The following is a 12,881-nucleotide window of genomic DNA, read 5'->3' on the forward strand; positions in this document are numbered from 1 at the left end:
CCAGCGCGGCCCAGCGGTAGGTTCGGCCGCGGCGGCCCGCGCGGGCCCAGCGCGCGCACACCTCTGTATTTACAGCTGCCTGCACACGCCCGTGGGCGCCGCGAGGCCTCCCCGCGCCCGTGTGTGGTGGCGATGCCGGCGGAGGCACCCGCCGTGGGCGCTCRCTGGGAACCGGCTGCACCGTCGTGTCCTCTCGCGTCCCCAGCGTCCCCTTCCCACCGGAGCCGCCGCTCCGGCCTGTGCTCCGGGTAGTTCAGGAATTCCGGGTGCTGGCAGGTGCCCGATCCAGAGCAGCGGATCCATTGGAACAATGTCCATTGGAGTCGCATCTGACCTTAAATCTGCGGCGCCCSGCGGGGTGCGGGCCCGACAGCCCTGCGCCATCGGCGCTTAGTGTCCCGTGGCAGCCAAGCCCACCACAACCCAAAGCGCGTCCCGCAGACCGGCCCTGTGCCCTCAAAACTGGTTTCACCCTCTCGTCGACTTCARCGGGAGGCACGGAGGGGTTTTCCGGGCTCCAGTGCCGCCCCACAGCCGACTCCAGCTCCTGGCACCTGACCCTGGAGCTGGTACCGGCTGAGCCAGCGTGGTCACCCTGGGAGCCTGGCTTTTGCCTCATATCTTAATTCCTGCTTTGGTTCAAAAGGGTATTTTGTCAATTAAAGGCTCCAATTATGTACTCAGCTGGTAGACATACTGATAGGGAATGATCAGTTAGCATTTACTGCGGGGAGGGAGCTAAAGGTTCCTGGAGGACTGTGTTACTGTAAATTCAGCTTAAAGAAGAAAAACTCTGGAAAAAATGTTCAATATCTTTAATATATATATATTCTTAGTTTATTTTGTTTCGGTCCTTAGAGCACAGCACAGGTTAAAGTGCATATTTAAAGAGATTAAAACACTGTTGGGTGTTGAAGATCAAAATTTGCACTGTTTATAACTGCAAATTAGTGTCAGAAAATTTTGATTAGAGTTGGATTTTTGGTTCTTGTATTAGCCTACCCAGGTCCTCTCCAATAGATTTGTAAAAAACATATATTTTTTCTTGCCTTATGAGATTATCCCAAATTTTTATGCACGTAGGTGCAGGTGTATTTCTGTTAGTGTCAGGGAGAYGTCCGGAGCTGGAGTCGCATGCGCCTATGAAACCCTCTGAGAAGAAAGGTGCCGTGCGGGGTATTCCCTTAGTCCTTGGTCCTGCTATTCRTAAATGTGCTTCTGGACTTCCGTGCTTGCTGCTCTGTAGCCACAGCTGTCTATTTAAACACCCTGAACTGAGTGATTTGGGCTTTAGCAGCGGATGACATTTGAATTTGAGGCAGTTTTGCTTGGGCTGATGGGTCACTGGGAGTACAGAGTATGAATGAGAATATAAAGATATAAGGAAAAACTTAAATATGGACAGCTAGGAAGTGTTATCAGAATCATTGAGTCCTTACAGTATATGGATATGGGTCTGCACATTTATTTACATTTATTTATGCCATATGAAATGTCGTAGATACTCTTGCAACTGTTGGTATTTGGAAGTATTTAAAGTCTTTTATTTTTTATTCAGTAGCTATCAAAGTCCAGGATTGAATAGGATCAGATTACAAAATCTTCTCTAAACGATCAATGAAGTGCCTGGGGGAACCTGGACAAATCACTTGCAAAAATAGCCCATACCTTAGTTTTTATGTAATTAATATAACATTGACTTCTGTAAGATTGTTTGCAAAGGACTCTGTGCAGTGCTTTGTGATGATATATCTGTGCTCTTTTATACTTCTGAATTATGTCAGTTTTTAAAGTGTAATGTGTTTAAAATTACTCCCTTAAAATTAGAACTTGAAAAAAAGGAGATTTAAGTAACTATCTCTTTGTTCTAGAAAAAGTCCCTGAAGTTAATGCAGTTTCAAAGCCTTTTCATTTCGAAAACCAGGATCTATTTAGGCTGACAATTCCAAACTGAATGGAGGGACAGCGTGTGTGATCCTTTGCACATGTGCATAGTGTTTATGACCATTGTGCAGAGTTTGTCAATGGGAAGTTTGTGGTTTAAAAGGAGTAGGTTGCTTGTTTTTTAAAATATTGTCATGGTTTGATTATGTCTTTTTATTTAAAATGTCTTTTTCTTTTCCCCTCTTGGTTTTGCTTTACGTTGCTCTGCAAATTTCTTCAGAAGAGGAGGAAGAGGAGATCTCACTTCCGAGAGCGCGTATGGGTTCGCACGTCACATCTAGAGCTACGCTCCCAATCGCCCTGAAGTTCCTTTTCAGACCATGTCATGGGCAACTGTAACYGCTACATCCTGCAAGTCTGGCCGATTGCTGCCCTGCGCAGGGCCGGGTTTCCCCGTGCTCTTGTTTGCCAGTCAAGGTTGCTCCTGCACTAGTGTCCTAAGGAGCAAAGCTAGGCGTGAGGCACTCTTCAGAAAAGCAGGGGATTCGGGCCAGCCATGTCAGCAGCCGAACAGGTTTCACGGCTCTCTGACTCTGTGGGCCTCTGTTACTAGTCACCCCAGGAACTCTTGACGTGCAACGTTGATGTTGAGCGTTTTGTGTTTCAAGGTTTTGAGGAAAATGCAGAGACGGCACAGCAGCAACACTGACAGCGTTCCCCCTGAAAGGTAAGTCTTTTTTTCTTGCTTTTCTCTGCTGTTTTCCTCTTGAGAAAGCAGTRTTCTGATTTAGTTGTGCAGTGTGTTTCGTGGTTTTGGAAGACAGAAAGCTGAAAGCTCTGAAGTCAGAAGGCCTGTACTTACTACATGTAGTATATGTGAGGGTAGGTTGAATTTTTTTCCTTCATGTCAGTTTTTTGGCTGCTGACAACTGCATCATTCAGGCGTGGTGATCCARTATGGCACATCCTGCCTCATAATCCTTGCACTTTCCTTACAGGAAGTGTGTTTTGCCGTATGGAGCTCTGGAAGAGAGATTTATGGTACAGTCCGATGGGAATCCCGAGTCCTGTCAACCTGATAGGATCAAGGCTATAGGGACAGAGGCAATTTATATTTCTAGCTCAAAGGTGTTCAAAAAGTCTGCTGATCTGAAACTCCAAATTGATATGACTTGTCAAATTATAAAGATTTTTGGATGATCCTTTGCATCATCCCAGAATCTGTATCTAGCTTCATGTAAGTAAGTATTTTAAAATAGAATGTCCCTAATTCATTTCTGTAATTATAACATCAGTAAAAGTAGGCTTGCTGCTGCTGTTGTTCTGGTAGTAAATATTCCCTTGTGCTTTCACAGGAGTAGTGTTTGTTTTTTTGGTTTTGTTTTTCTGGTTTTCTTTTTTTTCTAAAGAAGAAACTAATCTAATTATTCTAAGACAAAGATGGAACAAATTTCATTGCTCTTGCTGAGCTGAGAGAGTAAGTGAAAGACTCTGATCGCAAGCAGTTACTAAATATTTCTTAGTGTGGTTTTGCAGGTTGAGATGAAGGTTGATGTTGTGGCCAGTTCTAGCATGATGCYACTCTTAATTTTAAGGCAAAGGAAAGCCATATTCAACTCATGTACACTGTGTTTCTACTCGAGGCTCAGTGTAATCTGTGGGGTTTATACCAGCAAGCAACCCTGGAGCTTGAGAGGCATATAAAATATCACGTGGACCCTCTCAGCTGTGGTGCAGAATACTTTGAGTCGGTACCGACTTCTGTGGCACTTCAGGATCTGTCTGGACAGTTAAAAAAAAATTCAGGATAAGTATTTATTATTAAAGGCAAAAGATAAGCAACAATTTCTATTGATTTTCATAAATATAACAATATTTTCCTGGGTAAATACATTAATGTAAATACGTTAATATATTCATACATTAAATACATTAATGTAAATACATTATTGTCAGTAAGGTAGGCTGGAAGTGTTTAGCTGTAGAGTGAATATCAGATGGCCCTAACATTATAGGCTCCTTCCATTGACTTTAGCTGAGTTACAAATTTATATATAAGTTTATATGTTTATTTGTATGTGTATAATATTCATGTATAAATATGTGCCTGATGAACTCCTACGTGCTGAAACCAGTGATGTGTCCTGCTAGTGCTACTCCGAATAATGCTGGCATATTTGTCTGTGATGCTGAGTCCCCCATTAGGTTTGTCGTGTTCCCACCTGTACGTGCAGGTCTGTCACTTTGCTAACCCTGTCTTKTGTGAATGTCCCTGAACTGCAATGCCAGGTATAAAATCCGAGATCTGGCTGGTGAATGTTTTGAACTCGAGATGGTTGTGCAGTGTCTTGTTGACTTGATTCCTTGCTGGAGCCTGTGCAGAGACGTTGGGGATGGGSTGTAGCTATAAAAAGCCTTATTAAGAGCTTGTGTAGTGGGAAGGTGTGCCCGGAGAGGGCTGCAGCTTCTCCCAGAGGGAGATGGAAGGCGCTGCTGTGCACCTTGCAAGATGCCCAGGGAGCCTTTGGAGCTCATGGGASAGAGCAGGTTAAGGTCCCGGTACGTGCCTGCATGTGCTACCTCAGCTTGTCACCACTATTTCTAAAGTTAGAAATCTCCAAGGATTAAAATGAAGAGAGGCGGGAGCTGTGGGGCACATGCCTTATTTGCAGGCTTTGCCTCTTGCTTTGCTTTGCTCTCCGTCTGTGGTTTGGAGGAGTATTTACTGCCTGCCAGGTGTTTGACTGCCTAATGATCGTTCTGCCTATTACCTACATTGTCCCTTCGGTGAAAAYTTGCTGTATATCCACCTCAGTGCCACAATATTCAGTTCAGGAGAACAAAACATAGTTTCTATTCATATTAAGTTAAAGATACGTGTGACTTTTGGAATTTAGCTGCGAGCTATCCAAAGACTCAGGAAAGAACCAGTGCCACATCTAACTCTGTGCAGTATCCAGTAAATTGGATACCACTATATCGAATTTGTTGATTATATAGTAATAAAAAGATTTATCTTTCTTGGTCCATGAACCCATTCTGCACATATAATGTTGGGCCAGGGACACATAAGCAGCTCTCGATGCTTCCCTTCCACAGTTTACTTTCTTTCTGTTTATGTTATGTTTATGTGGGCAAGTGGCGACCATCCGTAAGTGGAGAGGGAAGATCCCAGGGGCAGGTCATTTCTTTGAGTTAGTCAAATATGGCCTCTCTTCATGGCACTCTGTAAATTGCCATTTTTGTATATGCTGTCGATTTAATATTAAAATCATCATAGAAGCACTGATCTTTATTTAACTGCCATTCTTTTATGTCCTCACATTACAGGAACCGGAGCCAAACCGTCAGCTCTGAAGCCAGTGTGGATGAAAGTGGCGTCTTTGAGAGTCTCAAGGCAGAAGCTTCCTCGCCCCAGCAGTTGTTCTCAGGCCTCGCAGGGATCCCCTCGGGCGCCATCGCAGCCGCCCCGTTCCAGGCGGGTTTGGTTCTGGGCTCCTCGGCGGGCGGAGGGGAAGTTTTCATTCAGATGCCAGCCCCACGGGAGGAAGGCACGAGCCGTGTGGAAGGAGCCCCCTTTCACCACCGGCAGCAGCCCCCTCATTTCCACCACGGCCATCACCGGGGCTCGTCCCTGCTGCACATGGCCGGAGGCGACCGCCACGGGCACGCGGAGGAGGGCGGCGATGAGCAGGCCGGCACGCCGGCCCCGGCTCTTTCGGAGTTAAAAGCTGTGATCGGGTGGTTGCAGAAAGGCCTTCCATTCATCTTGATCCTCCTGGCTAAAGTTTGTTTCCAGCATAAGCTTGGTAAGCTTTTGTTTGTTTGTTTTTCTGTTTTGGTTGTAAGGCTGTTAGAGAGTGGTCAGGAGGCTGCTTCTTGTCGTGGTGTCCAATACATTTGTCCATGTGACAGTATCCAGAGGTAGTCTGGCCTGAAGGGGACATTCTAATAGATAGGGTAAGCAGCTGCTCTTTCTTATGCTGCTTTTAATCCAAGCAGTTATTAGCTGGGTCAGGCCCACGATCTGTTGCCTCTTGTGACATATGGAAGATCAATTCTACCATTTTCTGCCATCAGGWCAGAGTGGTCCTGAATTCCCCACTCACGATGGGGAGTTCTGTGCACATACCACTTCATGTATGCATTAGCTTCACTTTGCTTTAGTTTAAATCAGAACTTTGTGTCCGGATGGCCCTATTTTGGTGGCGCACAAATTTTAATTCCCAATGGATCCAGAATATCACCCACTTCATTTTCTTCTAAGTTTAAGCTGCTGCTATCAAATGGGTTAGGAGTGAAGATGCTCCTGCCCAGCCTCACACAGTCTGATAGTATCTTTCCCTGCAGGGATTGCTGTGTGCATTGGAATGGCCAGCACATTCGCATACGCCAACTCAACCCTCCGGGAGCAGGTTGCTTTAAAGGTGAGTACAGTATCTTACACTGTGGTGCTCTCAACTGTCATTGCTCTTTGCATACAAAGTAATATTGACATTGAACCTGCTCTTGCACTTTAGAGATGAATGCTATTAAATAGACACAGATTTTTTTAGAATAAGAGTACCCTGACATAATCCTGGCTTCCGCTGTCTACGTCTCTTCATTCAAGCTCTCCTGCAGCTTCTGTCCTGCTGTTTTGTGAAAGTCTGGCAGAATAAAAGGAGGGAGAGGAAGAATCAGGAGAATTGTAATCTGCTTCTGGCATTGCCATTGACTCAAAGTACATCTTCAAGTAGTTCTCTGTACCTCAGTTTCCTATTGYGTACAGCAGAAGTGATAAAATCCATTTCACTGGCTTGTGATGAGGTTTTATTTATTAGCATTTAGATAAATTTTTAAGATGTTCAGCTGAAAGAATTTGTAGACTCCGTATATTTGTATATTTTTATATAGAATTCGTATATTTTTTAATGCTTTCTTGATACATAAATATAAAGAAACCAGATTATTTCAGGTCTTAYGATTTTCAGTGTTAGCAGAATACTCCTACCTTGCTACAAGCACACAGCTAGACTTGCCTTTCTGTGTACATAATGAGTGGTACAAATGTGTAYTTATATGAACCAACAGCCATGGAAATAAATATGATACAATGCTGAATAAGCAGATAAATTGCACAGTCATGTTGTAGATCGTTATTGCTTTGCACTTTGCACCTCTGTCTTTTCAGCAATGCTATTAATCTGTCTGCTTTAAATTTTAACGTCTGTGGTGCTGAGTAGCTTCAAAGAGCTATTTTGTTATTAAATCAGCCTGCAAGAAACAAAAAGGTTTGTTTCTCAAGAGTAAACTTTACTCTCCAAACTTGAACTGTGTCAAACTGTGTCAACTGCACTTTTCCAGCTTCTATCTGTTATGTTCTGTGTCTATTGAAATGTGCATGCATAATGTGCACTTTTTCTGATCCATAATTATTTCCTAAATCAAAAATGAATGGTCTAGAGCATCCTTGCATTCACGTAACATTCATATGTGGTTCATGTAACACTGAGTTATATTTAACTATGCCTTATTTTAAATGACTTTGGATGTATTTGTAAAATGGTCCTTTCATGAAGTGTCCTCACAGACAAGTGAAAATTGTAGACAATATTTGGAGCTTTTTTTAACCTGCTTGACAAGCAGAGTTTTGAATATCAGTAGAATTTTGTATGTCCTAAGAAAGGTGCCAACTTTGAAAATGATGTCCTGCAAGTACAGCTTTCATCAGAATATATCATTAATTTCCCTGTCATTAATTTCCCTGTAGTTGTTTTATGTGAAAAGCGACAGACAGTTGTGCTTGTGTTTATACTTGTTGCTACCTAGCAGCCTATTTCTGAGTCCTAGTCTTAGTAAATAACTAATTACTGAATACCTAGTTGTGTGTTTGTGTCCCCTGGGTTGATCTTGCATTTTTCAGCAGTCAAAGGCTCAATGCAACCCTTGAGACTTTGAATATATCTGCTCTGCTTCTTGTTCTTGCTCAGGAGAAGAGGTCGGTGTTGGTTGTCTTCTGGATCCTGGCCTTTCTCACCGGAAACACCTTCTATTTGCTCTACACATTCAGCTCACAGCAACTGTACAACAGGTGCGCAAAATTCACATTGTGTATGAAGGAAACAGGTAATGATTAATCACTAAGTAGGAAAAGAGGGAGCTCATTCATTGGGAGGAAATGCTCCTTCTTATGGTGTCTTATGCCATCTTTCTTACAAGTTTGTAGTATCTTTGAATGGACAAAAAGAGTCGGGAATTCATTTTTASCAAAGGACCTATCAATAAATGGCATAACCAGGAGTTTAAGTGAGCATTTTGACTTCTGTGACTGAACATAAAGGACAAGTATTGGAAACTAACCCATTGATTTTCCTCTTCCTGTAGTGTTTTCTCTGYAGAATATCAAGCTTTTAGTCTATTACTGGGGATAATATGAATATGAAATTGTMGAATTTTATTTGGAGGCATTTGGTTCTGGGGTAGTTAATCTCCACTTTAAAGTTCAAATAAAACCRTTCTCAAGTGCAGATAAGTTAGTATTCATGGGTTTGGTCCAGTAATATCCTTACTTATAAAGGAGGGATTAAAAAACAAGYGGGAAGCTGAGAAACAGATCTTAAMCAAGGGGACACCATTAGAATAAACAGGACGAAATGGAGAAACACCAAACTTCGTTGATAAAGAAAGTAGTTTTGATACTAATATTTAATACCATATGAATTATCCTCCCAAAGAAAATAATAYTTGTCCTACCGAAGGGAACTTGGAATTTCCACCTGAAACTATTTCCTGGAAAAATACAATGTATATAACCTGAATCRGTGGAGCTGGGGCTAGATATCTCCAAGGTGTTTAGTTGGTTTGTAGCTGATTCCATTGCTTTCCAGTCCCTTCCCTATGACAGTGTCCATTCAGGGGAAGAGTCAAGGTCTGCTCACAACCCTCGTACCRTTTGGACCAACCTAATGCAGTTGGTCATTTGAAGGCTATGTGTGAAACTGCTTCAGTAAGGGAGAAAGTAGCATTTCTATTTTAATTCCAAATTATTATAGCTTGAAAAAATGTAAAGGTCTGGCTCTCAGATGAGTAGGCTTGTATGTGTGGATCATAGTGTGAGATGGTGAGCACTGTGTCGCTCTGGAGGGGGTTTGTGGGAAGGAGTAAAAGAAGAAACAAGTATGGGGGGCATTTTTATGGCATTAAAAGGAAATTTATTTGTGCCACATGGAAGTAGTTGGTCTCTGGAAAACAAGAATGAGATGTCAAGAGGCTTGTAAGGTTAAACACATGGATAGGAACAGTTTAAATAAAAGAGAGGTCATCGTTAATAAAAAGGTTTCAGGAAGTTGGGGCCATCTCACAAAATGTATAGGTCGTGGTGTATGTACAGTCACAGTGGGAGGTGGTGCCTGCCTGCTGCGTTTGGGCTCCTGGATCCAGTGCTTGCTGTGCTGGGCCCTGTGCCCAGTTCACCAAGCGGGCCAGTGAGGTTAGAAACAGCTAAAAAAAAATCATTTTTAATTCTTTCTGGCTTCTTTTTAATTTCCTGATTTATTTACTTCTTTTGCTTGTTTCTAGCCCACAATTAGTAGTAAAGTCTCTGATTCTGTTTTTGTTTTTAGGGTTTAATTTTACCCGTTGTGCTGTACCAGTGTTGTGAGTATTTAATTCATGCTCAGGCTTTTTATTTTGGGTTGGTTATTTTCTTTTTCTTTTCTTTTTTTTTTCTTTTTTCTGTTAAACTTTTGCTTTTTACCRTGAGGCTTTAGTTGGTAAATATTCTGAACAGAAGCTCTTTTCTTCTGCTCTGAGTATGATCCTGACCTCACTGCTGCTCCCATCAGCTGCTGTGGCCCGTTTGAGCTTGTCTTGGCTTACTCACCCCAACTCTGCTGCAGCTGGAGGTGCTGAGGGATGATTACAGTATCTCTGCAGCATGTTGGGCCCTTCTTCTGTCCCTGTYGGTCTGTTACGTAGGGGGGCACTGCCTTTCGAGTGCAGGTTCACGTAAGAGATGCTAGTTAATACAGGTCRTGGTTTACTCCACTAACCAAGGTGAGCCCTGTCAATGCACAACACTCCTGAAGGCAGTAGTACACAAAGGAACTGATCTCCTACCAGTTTTCTTTGTCACCTGCTTTTTTCACTTGTACAAGTGCCTCAGAGTCACAGAGACTGCTGTTCTTAGAGCAGTTCAGCCTGTGGCAAGACAAGTGTGCCAGACATGGTGGTCTTCAGTTGATTGTGACTTCCTTGTCCAAGGAATCACAGCTACTRATAACAGAGACTTTAAGGGAGAAGGTGTTTCAGGTCATTCCCTGTCTGTTGGATAGAAGGATGTAGATGGATTAGTTTCACAAGCAGGTCTGAAATACAAAAGCCTATGGACTAACGGCACTACAAAATTTCTTTTCCAGTGTGGACTGTACAGCTTAACTTTTATAATAGAGTTTGTGCAAGTTTCAGTCAGATTCTCTGATCTTGATGTAAACTTAATGACTTTGATAGAAACAGACAAGAACAGACGAAGTTAAAAGGCCAAGAAGGAACATGGGGCAAGTTCRCGTGTCCTACTGCTACTCCTGTTGCCCTTGTGAGCTTCTGCTCACWTTCAGAGGAGCCCTTAGGCCTTGTCTAGACAGCAGGGGACAGAGCTAGTGTCAAGAAGCCTGTGTGGGGTTGGTCCCACTTTGTTGATGTTTGAGCCTTGCTGTCATGCCTTTCAGCCTTATATTTTTGAAACCCAACCTTGAGAGGCTGGACTTCTTTGACCTAATGTGGATTGTGGGAATCACAGACTTTGTGCTGAAGTATCTCACCATTGCGCTGAAATGCCTAATTGTTGCCCTTCCTAAGATCATTCTGGCCGTCAAATCAAAGGTAAGAGTCTCTTTTTTTCTTGCTTTTTGTCTGATGGCTTCTGTCTGTTGAAATTATCCTTCCTAATGGATTACAGGTGCTCACAGATCCTTGTCTTGGTGTGCCTAGGAGAAGACAAGACTCACAGATCATTTCTCTTCCATGATATGTAGGGACATAGGGATGTACCAGGACTAACTTTCAAAACATTTTTGTTGCCTATTCTCTCTTGAATTAGCTTTTCATATTTATATTCATATATCTTGCAGATCAGTCTTGCTGCTGTACTTAGTAATATCTGTATGTCAGTGGGAAAAGTATTATTTGCGTTCAGTAAAGAAACTTTCTGGCAGCTGGGATTAAATGCACAATATAAATGCAAGATACTGTCATTAATTGCAGAAAGTCTCGGGCAGGGCACTTAAGGGGATATCTAAACTGGGAATAGTTTTGCTTACAAATGACATGGGTGGCATGGGAGTTGAGCAGTTTGTCCCTGCGCAGCAGGGCTATCCAAGATAGTTATTAATTTAATTCTGGCATTTGTCCAGATCCTTTTTTTTTTTTTTTTTTTTTTTAACTTTTCTTCTTCTAGTATTATTATTTGGGGAGATTAATGTGCTAGGTCAGAGCATAATCCAGCCTGGGGAAGGAGGGTAAAGTGATGTGAATAGTCTTCCCAAGACAAATTGCGGAGCTGGAAAAGGTTCACAGCCTTTGCTTGCATGTCTGAGAGCTATCCCAAGTACTCATTAATCCTTGTCGGGAGAGAAGAAAGAGACGGGGTCTTTATTTGCAGCTACAGTGGGAGGCTGGTAAAATCACATCTGTCAAGGGCCTATAATGACTCAGGGCACAGATGCTTCGTTTTTAATACCTTTTTCTGGATAGCAATATTTCTCACTTCTTTTTTTTTAAGTCTCTTTTTTTTTTGTCTTGGGACGTTGTTGATGGTCTCACTGTCCCCTGACATCTGAGACTGCTGTTACCTACTGTTAGCAGTCTGGATTCATTTTTGCATCCCAATCTCTACACTACGTCCATTAATCCAAGGAAGGATAGGATCTGATGTAGCAAATTAAGCAATATCAAACTGGGATGAGAAAACTCCAAGAGAACCCCAGGATGCCTTTGGAACTGTAATTGGTAGCCACGTAGCTGAGCTCTTTCCATGCACCTGATAACCCAGCTTACTTCTACAGCCTGGCACACTGCTGCACAACTGCTTTATRAAAGTAGATTCAAACATAAGATTTTTCTTAGTTAAAACTATTCTAAYATTCTATGCACTTCAGACACATTAACTGTGAACAAATTCTGATGAACATATTTGCCATCTGCTGTCTTAATGTTCACCAGACACAAGTTATTCTCTTTCTCCCTAATTGTTAGAAACGTAGTGTTTGTGCTTGATGTCTGCCCTGAAGTTTGTGGACTCTGGAAGGCTGCAGCACAGTGGTGGCAAGGAACAAGCTGCACAAACTCACAGGCTAGAACTAGAGGTTTGGTTTGGAAACTAATGTTTAATGAGGATTTTTCTGCTGATATAACAAGCCAGAACAACCTGTAATTCCCCGTGCTCCAGGATCTGAACGGGAGATTGCTGCACTGTCTGCAAGAAAATCATCACRGTTGTGACTGGGATTGGGGTGATTAATGTTCCATGCAGTATCTTCTTGCTGGCTCGTAGTAGTGGACAGCAGAACTTGCTCATGGATAGTGTCTCAGGGGTTGAGGTCCTTTTGTGCTCAACTTTGGAGCATTTTTTTTTTCAGATTTTCTTTGTTTTGAAGTTCTGGAGTTAGTCTGACTTTTCATGCTACTCCTTGAGATTCTTACTGTGTTCTCTGCCTATTATGTGGTTTTCATTAATATGTTCATGCCAGTGAGGTATCTCCTCTGAATATCTTTCAATTTATGTCTCATACTTCTCCCTATTGCAATTAGAGTAAGATAAGATTCCTTTTTTCTATATCAAGGACAGTTGTCTTTGTAGGCTAAATAATGCCCTTTTTGTGTCTTTTCTTAGAGACAATTCTTAACCAAATCTTTATTTTTATAGTTTTCTTCCAGACTGTCTTTAATTTCTTGCATTAGCTGAAATTAGCAATAATCCCACTTAGTGATCTGATCTTTTTGATGCTGGATGGAGTGGA

At 42.3% G+C, this 12,881-nt stretch overlaps 1 protein-coding gene across 1 annotated transcript in view; it reads left to right on the plus strand.

Annotated features, from left to right (window-relative positions):
- RNFT2 (ring finger protein, transmembrane 2) overlaps nucleotides 1-12,881 on the plus strand; it is a 28,804-nt gene continuing 15,923 nt past the window's right edge. Inside the window, exons 1-6 of the mRNA XM_026042878.1 lie at nucleotides 1-16; nucleotides 2,165-2,611; nucleotides 5,215-5,693; nucleotides 6,235-6,311; nucleotides 7,857-7,957; nucleotides 10,593-10,746. Of these exons, the coding sequence (XP_025898663.1) occupies nucleotides 2,529-2,611; nucleotides 5,215-5,693; nucleotides 6,235-6,311; nucleotides 7,857-7,957; nucleotides 10,593-10,746 (894 nt within the window). The 5' untranslated portion in view covers nucleotides 1-16; nucleotides 2,165-2,528. The remainder of the gene's footprint in view (nucleotides 17-2,164; nucleotides 2,612-5,214; nucleotides 5,694-6,234; nucleotides 6,312-7,856; nucleotides 7,958-10,592; nucleotides 10,747-12,881) is intronic.

The sequence above is a fragment of the Nothoprocta perdicaria genome, unplaced genomic scaffold (genome assembly GCF_003342845.1).
Source record: "Nothoprocta perdicaria isolate Ctin4 unplaced genomic scaffold, notPer1 scaffold_317, whole genome shotgun sequence".
Taxonomy (NCBI): Eukaryota; Metazoa; Chordata; class Aves; order Tinamiformes; family Tinamidae; genus Nothoprocta; species Nothoprocta perdicaria.